Genomic DNA, 20,796 nt, shown 5'->3' with positions numbered 1-20,796 from the left:
TGTCTTTACTCTTCATTAAATCATCAATAATTTCAGCATTAAATACCCAAAAGTAATGATCAGGGATTTGAAGAAGTCATTAAAACAACCAAATGAGGTCAAATCCACACAAATACTTGAATAGTGTTTTATAATATGTTTACCTTCATGTTATATAAATTTCAAGTCCTAAATCAATGATTTGGCTTGTTCACCATATGGTCAAACTTAATAGTTTTTTAATATAACTAAGGATACTATTTGGTCTTTAGTTACAGCAAGTCAACTATTTGATTGAGGACCTATTGTGCTTAATTAAAACTTCTATTAAGTAATTCATTACTATGAACATTCATCAAGACACACATTAAAACATTTTATTAAAATGCTCTTTAGGCTTAATGTTCACATGAGATTGCAAACCACCTACCTCGCTTGCAACAAAAAGTCTTATTGATAAGGTGAATCATTGATTAATTAAAATATATGTTATTGAATTAATTGGTAAGCTTGTGAAATATAAGTAATCCGACCATTGATGCTATTTAATAGACTGAGTGATAGCACTACAATGTCACATGAATAAGATTTGTGAATGTTGGTGGATATAATCTATGTTTGGGAAATTTAATTACATAATGCCAGTGACAGATGATTTTATGAAATTTCCCAGAGAATCCAAATAGCGGGGCCACCATGCAATGATACCCATGCCAACATTTTGAATGTCTTTCTCTTTCTCATCTTGCACTTCCCAAATGTTTCATTTTGTGAGGCTACATAGAGAGGGAATCGTATTTCTAACAATAAATTTCAGGGAAATAAGAGGATCCAGTATCCTGAAAATTAAATGGATATGTATAGATGTCAAGCAATTGAATGGCTAGAATACTTTTATCCTAGAAATCAATAAAATCACAAATTCTGTACGTGTAAAGGTGATGAGTTCATTTCTATCAATGCTTTGGTTTTCATATGCGCATTAAATTTTATACTCTGATGCTCAATTGATTTTGTATTGAGTGAAGAAAAGCCAAAAAATCCCATCAGTCCAAAGGGTCCTCTGACCGTGGGTACTTTTCATGATTTTGAAGAAATTATTTCATGTTCTAGACCCAAGACAATCAACTCTAGAAAAGGAGAAGTTAGTGTAGGTCATCCACACTAAATATAAAAATGGAAAATAAATGGCTAACATAAGGAAATATTTTTATTTCTAAGTATTTTCTGTTAATTTTAAAATTCTTTCTAATGTTTTTTCATTATAAGATATTTAGATTTTAAAATTTTTATATAATATTTAAATTTATTTATTCGTTTCTAGTCAATTAATTTTAATATATAAATTTACCGTAAAATGGAAATTTGTAATTAGATTTAATTTAAAATTTAATGAGAGCATTATTAAGATAAGTTGCCATAAATATTATTATATAGATCAAATTAATAATTCAAATTTAAAATTTTTATTTTATATCTTATTTCTGTATATAATAATAATAAACTCAAAATATTGTGGATAAAATTATTGTAATTATTTGGTGAAATTAAATAGTAAATGGATAATACAAAGAAGATAAATATGTACAAAGTTATAACTATAATTTAAAAGTTAGTAAGATGTTTAGATGTATATCTAAGAAAGAAGGGTAAAATAATTTATAACTATAATTTTAAAATAATTATCAATAGTTAACTAAGATAATAGGTACTATACTGGGTTCTAAAAAGTTATATATTTCAATCCATTTAATTATCATGATTTTACTAAAGTATTTCATGAATTAAATTAAAAAATGTAGAGGCTGTGGATGCTTAGAAAATGCACAAGAATAAATATTTAAAGATAATACAGTAAACGGGATATACCTTTTCCTAAGAAAAAAATTCAGGAAATTAATATATATTTCTGAATTTCTTAAATCAAATCCTCAGATGGGAGGAAATGTAGACATTTTTTATGCTCCCAAAATTACGCTCAAATGACATATATATATATATATATGCATATACATCAAAAATAAAAATATGATTCAAACCAAGTATTTTAAAATATAATATTAAAGTAGAAATAATTATAACTCTGCTCAAAAAAGATTTTAATTAAAGTAGAAATAAGTATCCAAATTAATTTGTAGTTAAAGTGGCTAAGGCATGACTTAATTATTGATATATATATATAATTAGGTTCTTTAAATTTTATTCATTCTAATCTGGTCAAGTATTGGACATGGCCTATCTCTAAAGGGGATGAGATAGAGGATAGGGTAGACAGTTATTTTTACACAGCTTAGCCTAATCCTTAATGTTACGCGCGGATATCCAGGCCAGTGTATTGATGAGAGCCCTAACAAAGTTTGTGTGATGCCCCTAAGAAAAAAATTTGGAAATAAGGATACCAAGAATATAAAAAAATGGTGAAGCTCTATCATTCTCGACATTGACAGTTTCCCACAAAGCGGCAATGCTTGAACTCCTTTGACTCGGCCGACTTAATTTATATATATTTAGTTAATCAAACACTCACATATATGCATATAATTATAACCAGAAATATTTTTTAGGATGCTCAATACAAAATAATCACTGAATCTTTTTCAATGGAAAATAGTTTAATTATTCAATAAATTATAAAAAATGGTTCAGTATATTTCACTTTTACCTCTCTCCTGATTCTCGTTTTCTCTTCAACTGTCTCTACATCATCTTTTTACGCTGATGTAGATTTAATTTTTCTCAAGATGAAATTTACCACTTGTTGAAGATGTGTGGAAATCAAAATCCTTCATTTGAAATTTGGCCGTACCACTTTTTCAATGAGTCTTCCGCTTGCATGATAATTTTAAAATACTACACCAAAAATTAGAATAAGTTATCCTCATGGTCATGAGAACCTGAGAATAATCGAAAGTTTCATTCATTATGAATCATTGCGTGAATCTCCCCTAAATCATCTTAGAAGTTGGCTATTTATTTTTCTCTAAGATTTCATAATGTTCTCCTTTATTTCCCTGTAAATTCTTCAATCGTGCATGAAATGGAATAACTATAAAGGATATCATCTTGAATTAACGTTAGGAATAGATTTCATTTTCAGTTAAAAGTAGCAAACCATTCCAGGTAATCAGAAATAACATGCTAATTTTGATTTGAATTTCGTGTATTTTATGTTTTTATTTTTGTTGAAATGATCATAAATGCATGTTATTAAGGATTAAAATGATTAGTGACATTTTCAGAACAAAGTTTAGAATTTTCTCTATACTATGTTTGCCAGAGGCACGATGCAGCTCTTCCAGGATAAGTTAGTATTGTTGTTAAGCTTATGAGAACAGCCACTACAACTTGTACATGCGGTGTAAAGAGAGAGCGGATTAGGGAGAGGATTATATGGAGAGAAGAGAGCGGAATATATGGAGAGAGAAGAGAGACAAGAGAGCGGAACAGAAAGAGAGAACGGAATATATTTAGAGAGAGAAACGAGAGCTACATATATAGAGAGAGAAAAGAGAGCGGAATATATAGAGAGAGAACAGAGAGGGGAGCATATAGAGGGAGAAGAGGGGGGAACATGTACAGAGAGAGGAGAGGAGGAACATATATAGATTATAGAGAGAAAAGAGAGGGGAACACGTAGAGACAGAAGAGAGAGGGAAACAGAAAGAGGAGAGAGCGGAATATATAGAGAGAGAAGAGGGGGGAACATATAGAGAGAGGAGAGAGAGCGGAATATAAGGCGAGAGAAGAGAGGAGGAACATATAGAGAGAGGAGAGAGGACGGAATATAAAGGGAGAGAAGAGAGGGGGAACATATAGAGAGAGGAGAGAGAGAGGAATATAAAGACTAAAGAGAGAGAAAAGGGGAGCGTATAGAGAGAGAAGAGAGAGGGGAACATAAAGAGAGAGAGGAGAGAGCGGAGTAGCGGACTATATAGAGAGAGAAGATAGAGCGGGCCATATAGAGAGAGAAGAGAGAGTGGAGTGGAGAGATGAGAGAGCGGACTAGATAGAGAGAGAGAAGAGAGCAGAATAGAGAAGGAGAGAGAAGAGAGCGGAATAGAGAGAGAAGACAGCGGAATATACATATCTAGATAGAAGAGAACGGAATATAGAGAGAGAGAGGACCAGAGAAGAGAGAGAAGAGAACGGACTACAGAGAGAGAGGAGGCCAGAGAAGAGAGAAAAGAAAGCGGAATAGAGAGAGAGAGGACCAGAGAAGAGAAAAAAGAGAGGAAAGAGGGATATAAATACGGAGAAGAGAGAGGGAGAGAGCAAAGAGATATTTATATATATATGTTGAGAGAGAGACACAGAATAGAATAACAGAGAGAGAGTTACACTCTCACTCAGAGAGTCCAAGGCGTCTCAAGCAGTGTCCTCTTTCCTTACCTTGAGTCCCTCGTCCTCAGCCGTTGTAGCTCCTCCTGCGCCCAATGCAGCCTGCCCAAATACACCCAAAACCTTGTTCACCGCCGCCGCTACCAATACCAACAACAAGATTATCCTCTCCCTCACCTCGACTGCAGCTCGCTGATCTCCACCTCCAGCTGCTTCTCCCTCTCCTGCCCCCCCTCCGCCTGCCAACCCCCCCCCCAAACATTATATATACATTGATATTTGAACATGTATTATCTCTAGATTAATCTACGGGAAAATATTTAGATGCATATAAGTGGAAGCATAAAAGAGATATGTATACATATATATATATCTCTATATATATTTATATATATCGGGAAATATATGGACAGATTGATGGAGACATAGATAGATTCAGAAGTAGATGGCGACATAGAGATAGATTCAGATATAGATGTAGACATAAATAGGTTCAGAAATAGATGGAGACACAGAGATAGATCCAGAAATAGGTGGAGACATAGAGATAGATTCAGAAGTAGATGGAGACATAGAGATAGATTCAGAAGTAGATGGAGACATAGAGATAGATTTAGAAGTAGATGGAGACATAGAGATAGATTCAGAAGTAGATGGAGACACAGAGAGATTTAGAAGTAGATGGAGACATTGAGATAGATTCAGAAGTAGATGGAGACATAGAGATAGATTTAGAAGTAGATGGAGACATTGAGATAGATTCAGAAGTAGATGGAGACATAGAGATAGATTCAGATATAGATGGACACATAGATGGATACATAGATTCAGAAATAGATGGACACATAGATAGATTCAGAAATAAATGGACACATAAATTCAGAAGTAGATGGAGACACAGAGATAGATTCAGATATCGATGGAGACATGGATAGATTGAGAAGTAGATGGAAACATATGTAGATTCAGAAGTAAATGGGGACATAGATAGATTCAGAAGTAGATGGATCTATAAATAAATTTATAGACATGTATAGGAAACTCTGAAGTTAAGCGTGATGTGGTGGGAGCAATTCAGGATGGTTGACCACATGAGAAGTTCATTTATACCACTTCACATGTAAAAATTCTGGGCTAGAATAAAGATCTTTGTCGAACCCAGAAAAGCTTCAAAAACATAGACAGACAGAAGATAGATATAGATTGAGAGATAGAGACGTAGATAGATTGAATAGATGTATCGTTCGAAAGATAGATAGGAAAAGAGACAGAAGAAAGATAGATTCAAAGAAAGAGACAAAAGTAGGAGTAAAGATTGGATATGTAAATTTTTTTAAAAGAATTTCATACTCACCAGGGTTCGCTCTGCCACGTCGGGAAAATTCGCAGGGCGGCCCGAACCTGCCGGTACACGTCAGAAGAAAGCATCAAACCTTCATCGAGCTGAAAACGCGAAGCCATAATTATAAAGTCTGTATAGATCAGATTGTGTTGTGCGCACTTGATACACCGCCGGGGTTCAAGAGCTTCATCATGCCTAGTATATGGTCCTGCCGCAATTAAAAAACAGGAAAAAAAGAAGAAAAAGGTAAAATTATGGGGAATAATAGGATAAAATAGGCTGGCCAACGTACTCTCTGAGCGACGTTGGTCTGCAGAATCGAGGCCAGATGTCGGTTAAGCGGGCATCCGGCTTCACTACCCTCCGGCGTTTGTGGGACCTGCCATATGGCAACAAAGATTAGGCAGGTCAACGTGAGATAAGTCAACGGGACAATGGGGTCAAACCTGCCCGGTTTGACTCTTCTGGAGAAGCAGCGACGTCAAGGCCTGAAGATTCATCGGCTCTATCATGATTAAGATCGGACGGTCGAAATGGAAGACAGAAGGGGAATGACGGTTGACGACAGACAGGACGGGACTGAATGGCAGCCCGTCCAGTCTTCCATTAGGCCGTCCACATTTCATCTCAACTGTCATCCATCCACTTTTAGTCATCGTCACCATTCTGTCATCAGTCCCGTTCAGTCATTCATCCAAGATGATGTCGCTGCCGTCCCCTCGATTATCCAGCTGATCACCTGACCACCTCTCTCTTACCCTATCACTCTCTCCCTTTATTTTAATTCTATCCCTCTGCCAATTCTCTCTCTTCACCTCATCGGTCATAGTCCATCATCTCGGACCCATGACTGATGACTAATGAGGGAAATGTCTTCGTCCTGCCATCCAGCCATCGACGATGACAGATGATGATCCATCATCCGTCCTCTGCTACTAAAGGCGAGACCGTGATGGGTAGAGATTGAATTACCCTGTCGTTCGCATCTAGATTCTGTGACGTCACCTTGAATCTGCCTCTCTGGTGGACCACTGGGCACTTTGACTTTTCGTCCGCCACTTCTTCACCATTCGATGCTGATATGAAACAGTCAACACAGATGAAGTCAGTAAGCGGTCAATGGTTGACTAAAAAGTCAACGATGACCTGGCAGCTTGGTCCCTCTCGGCGTCAGCTCAGACGTGCTTCTGAAGCTCCACCCTGGGTGACTCAAACCGTTGAGTGGGCCAACCCTGGAGCTTTGACTTTGCTGGTTTGACCTGAAAATTTCCAAGAAATATTAAAATTTTGAGAATTTTTAAGTTCCATAAGGTCGCATTATTTTTTTGAAAAATATTCCGACCCTTCTTTTTTGTGTTCACGGATCGGATGCTTTTCATGAGCTTCAGATTCGCTTGTTTCGTTTAAAATTTTGCCTGATTGGCTCGTGTGATCTATCTTTATGTTTCCAGCCAAGTATCCATCGTCTGTTCCAATTGTTTTCTCCCTGATGAATAATAAACGGATATTTATCCGACTAAGAATAACAGGATGACGTAAGCTGTACAATTTAAGGATTTATAATCAGAGTTCTTGAAATGACAGAAGGGAAATTATGAAAATCTAATCACAATAATTAAAGACCTGTTATATAATCTCAACCTTTGTCTACTTACGTATTAATGCGAGTACCTTATGAATGTATATTTTTACCTTATTTGGGCGTACACTTTAGAAAATAGACCTTGGACTAATTTATAAATTATTGAGGGCGATCCGATTTTGAACAATTAAAAACGCCAATAGATACACTTTCTAATCTTGATTATCTCAATATTGGACGACCGGTATATGAATGCCAGTGCCGTTAAAATACCAGACCTTATGAAAGGTACTTTTACCTGAATAGGGCAGGCATTGCGGAGAATAAACGTAATGTAAAAAGTCTAAAAAAGAAATGAGAAAAAAAATTCCCATCATGAAAATAAAAGTGCCCCAACTAAGATTTTTTTTCTTCCGAGTATTTCACCAAACTTTGTCTTCATGCATATTAATGAAAGTGCCGAGGTAAAAATATACTGCGAGAGGTATTCATGCCTGATTTGAGGAAAAATTGATTATAATTCATGAATAACAGAAGCAGTCGGAAAAATCAAACAATAAAATCTCACCATAATATAAAAAGGCTTACGGACATTTTTATCATTTGTATATCAACTTTTGTCCAACTCCATATTAATTCAAGTACCGAAAATATAAAATACCTCGAGACAGGCGCGGGTTCCCCTCGAATTGACAACGAGGGAGACTTTCCGAGGGTAATCTCGCCATTTCCCTGAGATCCAACCGTTTATTTTCATTTCACAACTTAAGAAAACATCCGCTCTGGAAGAAAATGCCGAATGAGGCTCCTGAACGGATGACAAACGGAACGGGACTGGATCTAACCCGTCCCCAGTCATCCGTCAAGAACCTGGAACATGAACGGAACGAAACCACTGACCGACGTTCGTTCCGTCATCAAACGCCGTTCAACTGGTGAAGTTTTAAACAGAAAGCACGGTGAAGGATGACGGAACGAAAGCCTGTTAAGCTCCGTTCCGTTCGTTCAGACCGTCATCCGTTGTCCACTCACCTCTTTCAAAGAGAAACTCGGCGAAGGAGAGATTCGGGGGGGCGAACTGTTCTCATGAACGGTCTCAAGTTCAAACAAGGAATTGGACGACGAGGATGCTTCTTTCCCCCCCATCATCTCATCCGCATTTCCGATCTACATGAAATAAACCCCAAATATTACAATAGTATAAAAAAAAAGTATATTATAGGATATAACAATGATCATACCAGAGCAGCCTGAGCCTTTATGTCGTCAATGTTAAAGCTCCACCCGCTGATTCCTCTCTTGTACTCGTTCTAAAACATCCCCCACCCCCCAAAAAAAAGAAATTAATTGTTAATATCTTTAATTCTGTAATTTAAAAAATAAAAGAGAGAGGTTGAAGACTAGCCTGTGACAGCTCCTCTCTTTCTCCGTAGGGCATTTTCTTCTGGGCAAGCATCTCTTCCTCTTTCGTCTGTGACAATAATTAATATTTTTTTGTTTGATGATTAAATCGCAAGAATATTCATTCTCAAGAACATTTTTTCACCTTCAATGCGCGTATGCGGTCGCCCAGCGGAGGCAAATGGTCTAGAAGTGTACGGCGAATATAGTCGTTGGATTTAGCTTGCCTGAAGAACGAGTGTTTCAGCAATTTATTCGCGGACGGTCTTTTCTTTGGGTCTTTCAGCAAACAAATGGCTACCATTTGCTTAAAAGCCTAAACAAAACAATAATAATTCGTCAAGTTCCTTTCAAATAATAATAATAAAATAATGCGTCAGGATAGTAATATTTGAGTTAGCATCGAATTACCCTGGAAAACTTCTTGTCCGTCTCGTAGTTAAGGCTTGGCGGTTCACTCTGCAATGTCATGAGTAATACCTGGCAGAAGCTAAAATTATGGTTTTACTTAAATCTTATGGTTTTAATTATAATTTTATGAATTACCTTCATCGGAGGAAATTTAGAAAAGGGAGCGTGGCCGTGAGCAAGCTCGAGGGCAGTTATACCAAAAGACCATATATCGGCCCTGGAGGACAATAAAAGAAAGTAATGGGGGCTAAAACTAAAAGTCGGCTAACAGAGCAAACTCTCGTGAACTTACTTGAAATCATAACCGCGCCGCTGCTCCAAAATCTCGGGCGCCATCCTGATTGAAAGCAATGAGGACATAAAGATAAAATAAAAGTGATTTGGGTTAATAAATTTATTTGTGATTTTTTCTTAATATTAACCAGCATGGTGTGCCGACAAATGTGTTCCTTTCCCGCTGCCTGTCGCCGGAATCATAAACAGAAGCAGATACGCCGAAGTCACCTAACTTAACCCCGCCGCGTCCATCTAATAAAATATTTCCAGCCTAGAGGAGAAGAAAAATATTTTATAAATTTAATTTTCGATCCAAAATTTCTATTTTCAAGGTATTTTCGGGAGTTCATATGGAGAAAACTCGAAGAAATACCAATGGACGTTCTCGAATATCTAGACTGAAAACGTCGAACAATATTTATATATACTTCCTGTTCAAAGATATTCGGACAAAACTTAAATAAATAACTTTTTAAACCGCAATTTTACGTTTCAGAGGTACTTTGAATTTCTTGAATTATAATGCCTAGCTACATCTAAAAATACTTCCTTTTCGACAACCGTTTTCACATTTCAAATGTGATTTCGGAGTGTAATCGATCGACAATTTCATGAATACCTTCGGATAAAAAATCCAATGTCAGTTGAGAAAGTATGCCATCAAATCCAAAAAAATTTAACTCTTAGGTAATAATTTAATATCAAATTCTCGAGACTACCGACGAGAAAATGAAATGATGGACAAATTTTCCAAATTTCTCGAGTGATGAAAAAGTGAACCCAGGAACAGAAAAAAATTAAAGAAGAACCAGTTCAGAACTTGCCTTGACATCTCGATGGATATGACCATGTTCGTGAAGATATGCCAGTCCTTTTAATGTTTCGCGTAAGAAAGTCGCGATGACTACCTCTTCAAAACCATCTTGATAAGCTGACTTTATGATGTGAAGACAAGAACCACCGGCCATGTATGGCATGACTATCCACAGATTATGACCATTAACGAAGGAACAGTGAGCACTGAGAATATTTGGGTGATCGATCAGAGTCAGCGTTTGGGCTTCCTTGGAGATATTACTCTGCATAAATTGAACAGTGAATAAAAAGAAAATAGAGAAGAGATAAGGATGCAACGATGAAGATTAATATAAAAAAATTTGGTCACTTTATCAAACTCAGCGTCAAAAAGATGTACAGGTTCTGAATTTCTTGTTTTTCTGAATAAATTATGAAAATATGTCTAGACAATGCGCAAAAGATGATCTTCAGTTGGATAACTAACAGAAGAAAACTTCTAACTAAAGGAGAGCTATTGGCCAGTGAACATTGCCTGAGTAGTACCTCTAGAAAGAAAATTTTCGATCAGGAGTGATTAAAGAATCAGAAGCGACAGAAATAAGAAAACTCCAACACGTATTTCTATAGAAAAAAATACAGTAATTCACATAAAGCAGAAAAATTCGCCAGTTAACATTGCATTGAGGAATATTCCGAGAAATAAAGATTCTACTTCCAGTCATTGCCGAAACGGTTAAAATCGCAATCCTTCTGTATCTATAAAGGAAGATCAAGTAAACATACCAAATCGCTATTCTGTCTCTCAAAATCGATGATCTTGATGGCCACAATCTCCGCAAACGGAACACATCGAGCCTTGTAAACGCAGGCGCTGACTCCTTGTCCAACTTCCTCGCACAGCTCATAATCCTCCGCGCGGATCGGATACTTTCTCCTTTCCATTGCGCCACCAAACCACAAGCCTCTGCAAAACCTAATGCTCCAACACAATAATCAAATCACGCCACGAAGAAAGAATTCTACAAAATTTTCCGTCGCAACACGATAAGATCGCGATCATCCGCGGCCGTTCTTGCTTTCTCGTGATCAGGAAGTTCAAGAGAGAGAGAGAGAGACAGACCTTGAGAGAATCACGCCCGCTCTTTCCGATCTTCTCCGTCGATTTCTCGTGATCAAGCGCAAACCTGAGAAATAGAAAGATAGATCTAGAGAGAGATAGAGAGAGTAGGCCGAAGGTGCCGGGTCTCCTCTCTCCTCGGTTTTCGCCAGCTCTCTCTCTCTCTCTCTCTCTCTCTCTCTCTCTCTCTCTCTCTCTCTTCTTTCCTGTTCGGCGTCGTCTGTTATGAAGCTTTCGATTCAAAATCGACGTTTATATATAGAGATAGAGAGAGATAGGCACAGGGAGAGCGGGAGAAAATAGAGAGAGAAAGAGACAGAGAGAGACGACGTAACGAACGTAGCGACGATAGGCAGTTACGCAGACGTACTTCCCTTGACGCGTCAGAACGCCGATATTCGAATTTCCCGCCAAAAGTAAGTTCATGCATAGGCAGAGAGTGACAAGAATACGCCAAAAACTTATAGGGATTAAAACTTTTTAATATTTTCCATATGGGATTAAACCATTTTCTCCCCATTGGCTTGCCAGCAAGGCGCAAAAACTTGAGCCAAAGTGTGTGAATTTCTGACTGCACCAAACCCTCTGGGCGGTGTGTGGTGTAGTTGTGTAGCGGGTTGTGCGATGTGTATAGTGCAGGGATGCGGACGGGACAGTTATTTCGCCCCGAGACGAACGGATGCGACGGATTTCGTCCACTCGGACAAAAAAACCGTCCCGTCCGGAGGTCTCGGACAAAAAAACCATCCCATCTGCGTCCCTGCACTGATTCCGGATGTCAGACGAGACGACCTTCATCGCGTCCCCTCCATCATCCGCGTCCCGGAACTATACTAGTGCAGGGACACCGACGGGATGGTTTTTTCATCCCAGGACAAAAAAATCGTCCCGTCCGTGTCCCTGCACTGATTCCGGACGTTGGACGGGACGATGTTCGTCCCATCCCGTCCATTGTCCACGTCCCAGACGATCCGGAAGTATAGCGATGGGTGGTTTGAAAATTCGCACTGTGCTTGTATCCACTGAGAAATCGAACTTTGCACGATTAAGTCCATCTCTAGATAATGATGTCCATTATCAACATCTGATGTCGATAATGAAATTGGTGTCTAGGGGTGAATTAAGAACTGCGAGAGAAACAGAATAATGAACAGAGAGATGATAAGATAGAGATTAGCAATGACATTACGTATATGTTATACATATAAGAGAGAGTTGGAGGAATGAAAAAGAATCACCTGGAATTGCACAAGTGCTCTGCCCATTTGTATGGAGCGGATGCTTTATGGGCTGCGCGAAGTGTGGTTTGAAATGTCTAATCGTACCACTAACTAACTGCACAACTACGTCCAAAGGTGATTTCAGAACTTAACCATTGAAATAACTCCAAGAAATCCCACCACAAACTTATAGAATATCTTGAGTAGAATGTGCAATAATGATTTAAAAAATACATTTCCTTTCTAGAGATAGGTGGAGTTTGTGCTTTCAGCTAACAGTTAGAATATATATGAGTTAAAAAATATAAGACACAAATATTGGTATTCCAAGAGACCTAAGGGCCACATAGCGTTAGGAAGTTATTATGAAAATAAAGAATTACGCATCACAGGAAAATTATTATACATAGAAGTGAAATTTGTAATGTAAACTAATTTAATCCTAAAAATTAATTTTTAAAATGTCAAATTATAATTTCCAACCTTATCATGACAAAGCGAGTTAGGATATTTTCAAACTAATAACTTTTTGCTTCATCTATCCTAGCAACATTGTTTCTTGGATTTCTTTAAGAAAATTATTTTATTAATCATACATTAAAATATAAAATTGTTTTTTGAATACTATCAAGTTCAAATATTAACTTATCTTTGCATTTTTTTTATAAACCCAAAATGGATACTTTCCAATTTATAAACTCTTTTTATGGCAAAGCAAGTTGGGATACTTTTAAAATTATAAAAAATTAAAGCTTCTATCACATCAACATTGTTTCTTGGTTTACTTCAAGCTAATATTCCTAAATTATAAAATAAAATATAAAATCATGTCTCGAATAATACTTTGTGTACTTCTTAAGATCTCTATCCCAAGAAATTTTTTTATATAGATCATTATTACTTTATGACTTAAATTTTTGAATTTATGAACATAGAAATTTAACTCCAAGTTTTGGTTTACTTATATTCATAAATATGAATTGTATACTCAGTATGACAAGTTCATTATGTAGAATAATATTCGGTTACTTTAAAATTTTATATTTTAGTACCTCTCTCTCGGAAACATTTGTTACTTAATTTATTTTAACCCTGTGAGTAGAGAATCCAAATTAATTAATTTTGACTCCAAGTTATATGTTTCTTATTATCTCTCTCAAGTAAAAATAATATTTAAGGTGACATGCTGCCCAATATTTTCTAGGAATTTCTTCAATTCTCAGGATCTGTTAAAAATTTTTGGTTGATTTTAAAGGGCATTTATATTTTTAAAATGATAGTTTATTCTGAAAATGGTGATTCCAAGTCAATATTTCCAGTTTGTCTTCACCCATTCGATAGTTGTCTGATAACTGATATCTGGCTGAAATCAAGAGGATTTCAGATGGGGGTATTGGATATCAGATGGATATTGAATATTTGTCAGATACCGGATATCAGGATGGATGTGAAAGATTCAGTAGTGTGGTGGATTCTAATATCCTAATATCAGATATTGAAATCTGTACTGAAAATTGGTATAACGAAATTGATAGCTGAGATCTTGATATCAGTTTATTTTCATAAAGGATCATTGTCCCATTTGGAAGAAAATTAAAGAAAAAATATTATAAATAATTCCAAACAAATGTTTGGTGTAAAAACAGCTGCGCTTTAGAAAACATATGTACAATAGAGCTGGCTTAGAGTTTGCTAAATCCAACACCTTTTGGGCTGGGTCAAGCAAATTAATTAGCTGTTGAATTTCATCAATGCTATCCCTACAAATTCAACTTGTATATCTAAACTGAACATTGATTCTCTAACTTGCCAATGATTAATACTATTCATAGAAAGAAGAAATGCATGTCCATTCTTAATTATGTATTTGTATGCTCCATTTTTAGATGAAAATTTGTTTAAATTATATTTCAATTTATAAGTAGGATATCCGAAAAAGATAATCTGATTTAGTCATTCAACCTCTGAGACGAAGATGGATGCTGATATCAGGATGGAGAATGATATCAGGTATCAGCACTAAATCAATTTGTATCCAATCCAATATCATCATCCAAGAGCCATATATCAGTAAAACCAGATATTTGCTTCCTCTTTTCCAATATCTGGTACAGCTTCTGCCCTGATATCATCATCCAATATCGGGCCGGGACAAGCAAACACTAGCAACTGCCTATCGGCTCTGGAAATCAGTCAACAATCAACATGTTTGAGCTCGACATTCAGCGAAATAATTTTCTTTCTTGAAAATGAAGTATTTTGCAAAGTGCAGACAGAGGACAGAGGCAAAATCTATCACTATAAGGCACCAGGAAGGATATAAACTTTAATAAGAGCTGCATCCAAGGGGTTTGTGGAGGCAAAATCTATCATTAGTGTACTCCTAAGGGATTTGTGGAGTCAAATACTTTGATGAAAGCTGCATCCACCATTAAAGAGCATTTGTTAGCACTACAAGTCAAAGAAAAAGTTGGCAATGTTTGACGTTGCAATCAATGAAAGAATTTTCTTCTTTTAAAAATTAATGTATTTTCCATAATTTGGGCATTGACCAGGAAATCAATCAGAATCTGGTTAAATAATTTGGGCATTGACCAGGAGATCGAGCCACACAACTCCAAAGAATTTTATGGAGTCAATTACCATCACTTCTTCTGCCTCCACTCCCATCGCTGCGGCCAGTTTATCTTTAGCAAAGACATCAGCTTCCTCCTAAAGACCCGTTAACGACACTAGAAGCTTCCATTTCTTTGTGTTATGGACCCAATCGGATCTCCGAACGGGTTTGAGAGGTCAACAACCGCTGCCGTTGCCGCCGCTGCCACTGTCAGTTTGTCTCCAGCAAGTTCATCAACTGCCGTCAAAGACCCTTCAACAGCATGGGACGACTCCATCTCCTTGAACACGGAGCTCTCACAAGGACTTGTCGTCATTTCTGTCGTTTCTGAACTGTCACCACTGTCCGGAGACTGGAAAGGTCATAAGCTCATGGAATATTAAAATCATGTTTCATAATCTGTCCGGTTTTAAGTTAAGGAATTGGGGTTTGAAAAATTCAGGATCACCATTTTTCTTTCCATGGGAACCAGCTCCAGCTTCCAGTCTTCATCGCCTGTTGCAGGTTCTTGGATCACTGTGCTTCTGTTTGGAGGATTTCCTAGAAAGTAATTTTCCGTGAAATTATTTGAACCTTTTGCAGAAAATTACTCTAATTTTGGTGTATTACATTAACTGAATGACTTGAAATGTAGATGGTATTACCAGCCGCAGAGAAATAAAGAGATGAGAAGTTTCTGCCATCAAATTCAGCAGCACCCCAGTCGATATCATCTAATCCCTGAAAAAAGCAGAGATTAGATGGTGATATGATCTAATCAAAAGCATAATTAAACTCCATACCAGAAGATCAACTGTTTCTAGGTCAGGGACCGACACAGGCCGTGCTTTGTTGTCATTGACCTTCTTGAGCTCATGTCTGGGAAAACTTTCTTCCCTATCACCCCCCTTCGAGGAAAAAAATAGTTTTTTCTACTTAATCAGCATCTAAATTTTAATTGTTTTACAAAAATTGAGAATAATGAATTTCCGTAAGAAAATTTCGACCTCATTAAAAGGGGATGGCATTGATCTGGGGGCTTCTTTGACGTACTCTTCCATCGCTGCTACAAATGATTCGGGTGGCTAAACATGCAGAGAGATGTGTGGTGATTAGATCAAACACTGGGAACAAATATGGCTAAATTTAAATAGTTATTTAATTATGACACCACCTGTTTAACCCTTATGATTTTTTCTGATTTCCATAGATTCAGACCATTACAGAATTCATAAAAATCGGACAGTCTCCCAGCCTGCAAAGGTTCAAATGCAATAAGAATGATCTAATAAACATCAAACACACATAAATGTCAATAATTAATGTTCATGATACCTGTTGACCAGCCTTTCGATAAATTTCAAGAGCTCTAACGGCGTCATGAGGCTGCATGTCAAAAAACTGCAAATATCCAATTTCACTTTATTGTTAAAGCTAAGTTAAATATGCTACAATATGCTATTTTTACCTACCCTGTTGACCATGAGGATAGTTGCACTATCAATAGCAGCATATAGTTTTACACACTCACTTCCAACCTGAAAAGGTGAAGATCACGAGTAAAAAAAAAATAGAAAATGGTAAAATTGGGTCGAGACAGTCTCCACTTACAATGGAAAAAGCATATTGGATCACGCTGTTAAACTTAGCTGCTCCATCTGGCTGAAAAGTAAAGAACTAACTGATATTCTTCACACAGCAAGTCTCACGAAAAGAAAGATATAGAAATATGAAAAATATAGGAAAAAAAATATAATTTATATTTAACCCCAAGGGGCTTCCCGATTAAGGTTAGATATGCTGGCAATGATTATATATTTTTTCGGTCAAATAGATTTTAAAATTTGCAGAAAAATGACTAAATGGCCAAAAATGACTAAGCCACTTCAGGATGGACATCACATCCAATTCAATTTCTTGTCTGGTGTTCCTTAAGGAAGTGCAACACATTTAAAGGGAAACTACCCTAAAATTAAAATGACCCAAATACCCCTAAGCTGGGTCAGAGAAAGTGATGAATCATTAGTTTAGTCAAAAGAGTTGCATATACCTGGCACTCCAGAAGCCGGAAAAGAAGCTGCTGAAAGGCAGCTAAATGCTCCAGGAGATCACCAGTTTTAAGCTCACCCATCCTGTTCTGGAATCAAAACGATACCAAATGTAGAATTCCAAACATTCTGTAATGAGTTTCCAATGACTAGAAAGTTATAAATGTGTAGAAAAAAATTCATCTATTTTCATGTGAGGAACCCACAATGATGAAGTCTGAGGTGATGAGTCCCAACCTTTCTTTCAAAGTTTCTCAATTAATGGAAAGTTATCAAATAAATGAAAAAATTATAAATATATCATGTCATCTTAGATGACGATCAACAGATTGGCACTTACGCATTCTTCTGTCTCAACATCATATGTGATGACCCGAAAGCATTCAAGCCGTTCTTCCAAGTACAGTGCATAAGTACGAATCCAAGCAGAGTATTCCCAGGCTAATAAAAAGGGGGAGTTAGAAACATATATTATTTTTTAAGGAGGGAGGGATATGAAGAAAATTACCATTTGGGCTGGAATCATCCCTAAAATGGGACAGATTTAGCACATGTCCTCTGTTGCTGATGTAGCCGATGAGCTCCCCTCTGAATGCAGGATCAGCTTCTCTCAAAGCACGGTGTATGGCAATCAATATTTTCAAGGCAACCTAATTAGATTGAGTGGCATAAATTTCGGATATTGAAAAGTAAAGTATAAAAGTAAAAATAGCATGCAAAACTCAATTTTTTTATATAAGAATGGCACAGTGACTATTATCACCAAATTCTACCATTATCACTGAAATTATTCAGAAACTTAGGTAACGTACATTTTCGTGCCAAAAATACCTGTCCTTCAGTTTTGCGATTATTATAGAAATTTTACATTATTATTGTAGCAGTTAAAATATCTGAGAAAAAAACGATAAGAATGGTTTTCAGCGCTATGAGAATATGTCTGGCATATTCCATTTGAATATAATTCAGGGTAAACGCACCACTGAAATCTAAGGTAATAAATAGGCAGGAAATGGGTTCTTGCTTCTGATGGACAAGAACCTAAAAGAAATCATGGAAAATCTTAAATCTAAAAACCCAGAAATAAATGGATAAATAAAAATGTATCATAACTGGGAGTATAAAAACCTACTGCCCAGTTATGAGTCTTTCCGAGACGTCTAGCGAGTGAACTAATGCAATATTGAATGTCGGCCTGAGATCTTGAAGCTGAAACAGCGCTAAAAATTGCTGTCAAAATAACATCAAACACTTGGTCAGCCACATAATGTCGCACGAGAAAAAATATGATCACAAGAAGAAAATAGAAAAAAGTAGCCAAGTCTCACTACGGATATGCTTCTCCTTCGATATCTTCTCCTCATGGTTTGTGGCCTTGACAATAGCGATGTCAACATCCTTGAAAGAAAAAATTAAGAGTTGTTTTTCAGATTAAAATAAAGTTTTAAAGAATGATCTTTGAGAGAGAGATTTAAGCACAACATTAGATAGAGTGTGAACCTTGTATTCACTGTTCACTTTGGCCAATCCTACTTTTGTAGAATCTTTAAGAGTTCCAAGAGCTTTTCTCAAGCTTTGTTGGGTGCTACCACTGCCTGACATCATTTTCCTCAATCTTTCCTATGACAACATCTGTATTTATTTCAGGATTTATCGTCTCCCAGTGGCGAAAAAACAAGAATATTTTTTTCTGGGTAAAATAGTACTTTCTCCCGAAACGCTCATCTTTCTTCATATTCATCCCTCATAGAGAAGCAGGTAGAAATACAGAATTTTTACCGGGTACATCTGGTTGGTGATCAAAACATAAATCGCTTTTAAACGTCCTTTTAAACATTTTTTTCTGGATAAAAACATGTTATTCATCTAATTTCAAACTGAAATAATGAAATACAGATTTCACAATTAGGACATGTAGCCATGAGCATTCAGAAGGTGGGAGAAAAGAGAGTAATTATTGGAAAATAACTAAAAATAATAACATCAAATAACTCACAAGAGGGGGCACTGCACATTCAAGGCCGACAACAATTGGAATGAACAACTAATCTTCGTCGAACTGATTATATCTACCACACGCTTTTGGAATTCTCAACTATTTCTAAACGCGAGCTTTATGGTGAGGACGCCTGCGACAAGAAGAAAAAAAAATTGTAAGTTTTTCTCACTAAAATAGCACTTGTTTATCTCAGAACGCCATCTTTCATCAGATTCATCGATCACAGAGGGGCAGGTACGAACATGCTTAAATCATTATTGTCGGTAAACACTCAAAACAATCTGGTGGGTGATCTAAACTTTTATCATATTAACATGTTTTTTAACATTTGATTCATAAAATATTGAAATGGCGATTTCAAAACGGAATAATATAAAATAAATCATGAAGTTGGAAAAAAAAGAGTCGTTATCAAAAAACTAATATCAAATAAATCACAGGTGGGTAATACCGGAAATTCAAGGCCGAAGACAATGGGAATGAACCAATCTCCAGCCAACTGATAATATTTACCACTCGCACGTCGAATTCTCAATTCGCTCAGGAACTGTTAAAACTAAGCAGAAAGAAGCAATCTTGAGGGAATTAGCATTCATCTGGGGGAAGGATCGTTGAAAACCAACGAGATCATGGTTTGAAGAGAATGCCATGCGTGATTGAACCTCCTTCTCCTGAATCTGTTCTCCGATGCTCCCCATCGCTCGCGTATCTCCTCGCCATCCCTTCTCCGCTTTCATCGGAAGATCCCCGAGAAGAGACCATGACGAACGTAAGGGAAAGAGAGAATGGAGAAACATAGCGAAAGAGAGAGGAGAGAGAAAGAGCGAGAAGAGGAGAGACAGAGAGAAAGAGAGAGGAGAGAGAAAGAAAGAGGAACGAAGAGAGGGGAGAGAAGAGAGAAAAAAGAGATGAGGAGAGATAGAGAGAGAGAGAGAGGAACGAAGAGAGAAGAGGAGAGAGAGAGAGGAGAGAGAAAAGGAGAGACAGAGAGAAAAAGAGAGGAGAGAGAAAGAGGAGAAACAGAGAGAAAGAGAGAGGAGAGAATGAGGAGAAACAGAGAGAAAGAGAGAGGAGAGAGAGGAGAGAGAAGAGGAGAGACAGAGAGAAAGAGAGAGGAGAGAGGAGAGAAAGAAGTAGATAGAGGAGAGAGAAAGAGAGAGAAGTGAAGAGATAGAGAGAAATAGAGAGGAGAGAGAAAGAGAAATAAGTGGAGAGACAGAGGGAAATTGAGAGAGAGGAGAGAGAGAAGAGGAGAGAAAGAGAGATAAGTGGAGAGACAGAGAAATAGAGAACAGAGAGGAGAGAGAGAGAAGAGGAGAGATAAAGAGGGATAAGTGGAGACTAGAGAGACGGAGAAATAGAGAGGAGAGAGGAGAGAGAGAAGAGGAGAGAAAGAGAGATAAGTGGAGAGACAGAGAAATAAAGAGCAGAGAGCAGAGAGAGAGAGAGAGAAGAGGAGAGATAGAGAGAAATAGAGACGAGAAAGAAATAGAGAGGAGAGAGAAAGAGATAACGGCGAGAGAAAGAGATAGAGGAGAGAGGGGAGAGAAAGAGATAACGGCGAGAGAAAGAGATAGAGGGGAGACCGGAGAGAAAGAGATAGAGGAGAGAGAAAGAGAGAGAGGAGAGAGAGAGAGAGGAATTCTCCTCAAATAAAAGGTATTTTTGTCAATTACTTAAGGGATAAAT

General features: G+C 37.1%; 2 protein-coding genes across 15 annotated transcripts; both read right to left on the bottom strand.

Moving 5' to 3' along the window:
* Positions 1-4,246: 4,246 nt before the first annotated feature.
* On the bottom strand, positions 4,247-11,641 carry LOC144708889 (Protein kinase superfamily protein). Of its 5 annotated transcripts, none has more exons than XM_078582338.1 (20): positions 10,911-11,641; positions 10,154-10,408; positions 9,476-9,600; positions 9,346-9,390; positions 9,189-9,270; positions 9,054-9,122; positions 8,788-8,958; positions 8,647-8,712; positions 8,483-8,551; positions 8,274-8,408; positions 7,903-7,973; positions 7,002-7,145; positions 6,806-6,918; positions 6,632-6,735; positions 6,106-6,147; positions 5,952-6,038; positions 5,819-5,867; positions 5,672-5,718; positions 4,495-4,556; positions 4,247-4,419 (listed from the first exon to the last, which is right to left on the bottom strand). In XM_078582338.1, the coding sequence occupies exons 1-20, from the start codon at positions 11,067-11,069 to the stop codon at positions 4,365-4,367; spliced, it is 1,950 nt and encodes a 649-aa protein (XP_078438464.1). In that variant the 5' UTR covers positions 11,070-11,641; the 3' UTR covers positions 4,247-4,364. The 5 variants fall into 5 exon arrangements, with proteins under 5 accessions (XP_078438464.1, XP_078438465.1, XP_078438466.1 ...); XM_078582339.1 differs by having other exon boundaries at positions 6,665-6,735; XM_078582340.1 differs by lacking the exon at positions 6,106-6,147.
* Positions 11,642-14,950: 3,309 nt separating this feature from the next.
* Positions 14,951-20,703, bottom strand: LOC144708731 (putative clathrin assembly protein At5g35200). Of its 10 annotated transcripts, none has more exons than XM_078582160.1 (19): positions 19,770-20,703; positions 19,559-19,663; positions 19,105-19,237; positions 18,815-18,896; positions 18,609-18,740; positions 18,437-18,506; positions 18,241-18,338; positions 17,617-17,758; positions 17,449-17,549; positions 17,111-17,197; positions 16,672-16,722; positions 16,533-16,598; positions 16,396-16,461; positions 16,235-16,315; positions 16,068-16,145; positions 15,864-15,968; positions 15,726-15,801; positions 15,530-15,621; positions 14,951-15,433 (listed from the first exon to the last, which is right to left on the bottom strand). In XM_078582160.1, exons 5-19 carry the CDS (start codon positions 18,711-18,713, stop codon positions 15,197-15,199), a joined length of 1,455 nt encoding a protein of 484 aa, XP_078438286.1. In that variant the 5' UTR covers positions 18,714-18,740; positions 18,815-18,896; positions 19,105-19,237; positions 19,559-19,663; positions 19,770-20,703; the 3' UTR covers positions 14,951-15,196. The 10 variants fall into 10 exon arrangements, with proteins under 10 accessions (XP_078438286.1, XP_078438290.1, XP_078438287.1 ...); XM_078582164.1 differs by having other exon boundaries at positions 18,609-18,728; XM_078582161.1 differs by lacking the exon at positions 18,815-18,896 and having other exon boundaries at positions 18,609-18,728.
* Between the last annotated feature and the right edge of the window lie 93 nt (positions 20,704-20,796).

This window comes from Wolffia australiana, chromosome 10 (assembly GCF_029677425.1).
Source record: "Wolffia australiana isolate 7733 chromosome 10, ASM2967742v1".
Classification (NCBI taxonomy): Eukaryota; Viridiplantae; Streptophyta; class Magnoliopsida; order Alismatales; family Araceae; genus Wolffia; species Wolffia australiana.
Note: the sequence above shows the minus strand (reverse complement) of the source record. Positions and strands in the feature narration are given on the sequence as shown.

Bases quoted from the DNA above. Each gene is read 5' to 3' on its own strand.
- LOC144708889 (XM_078582338.1), bottom strand. From the start codon at position 11,069: ATGGAAAGGAGAAAGTATCCGATCCGCGCGGAGGATTATGAGCTGTGC. The intron at 9,391-9,475 runs GTTAATATTAAG...GCTTTCAATCAG, and splicing joins TTTGTCGGCACACCATGCTG to GATGGCGCCCGAGATTTTGG. The intron at 6,736-6,805 runs GTCATCGTTGAC...GTTTCATATCAG, and splicing joins GAGAGGGACCAAGCTGCCAG to CATCGAATGGTGAAGAAGTG.
- LOC144708731 (XM_078582160.1), bottom strand. From the start codon at position 18,713: ATGATGTCAGGCAGTGGTAGCACCCAACAAAGCTTGAGAAAAGCTCTT. The intron at 18,507-18,608 runs GTTCACACTCTA...TTTTCTTTCAAG, and splicing joins AAGTGAACAGTGAATACAAG to GATGTTGACATCGCTATTGT. The intron at 16,316-16,395 runs GTATCATGAACA...GAACCTTTGCAG, and splicing joins ATCGAAAGGCTGGTCAACAG to GCTGGGAGACTGTCCGATTT.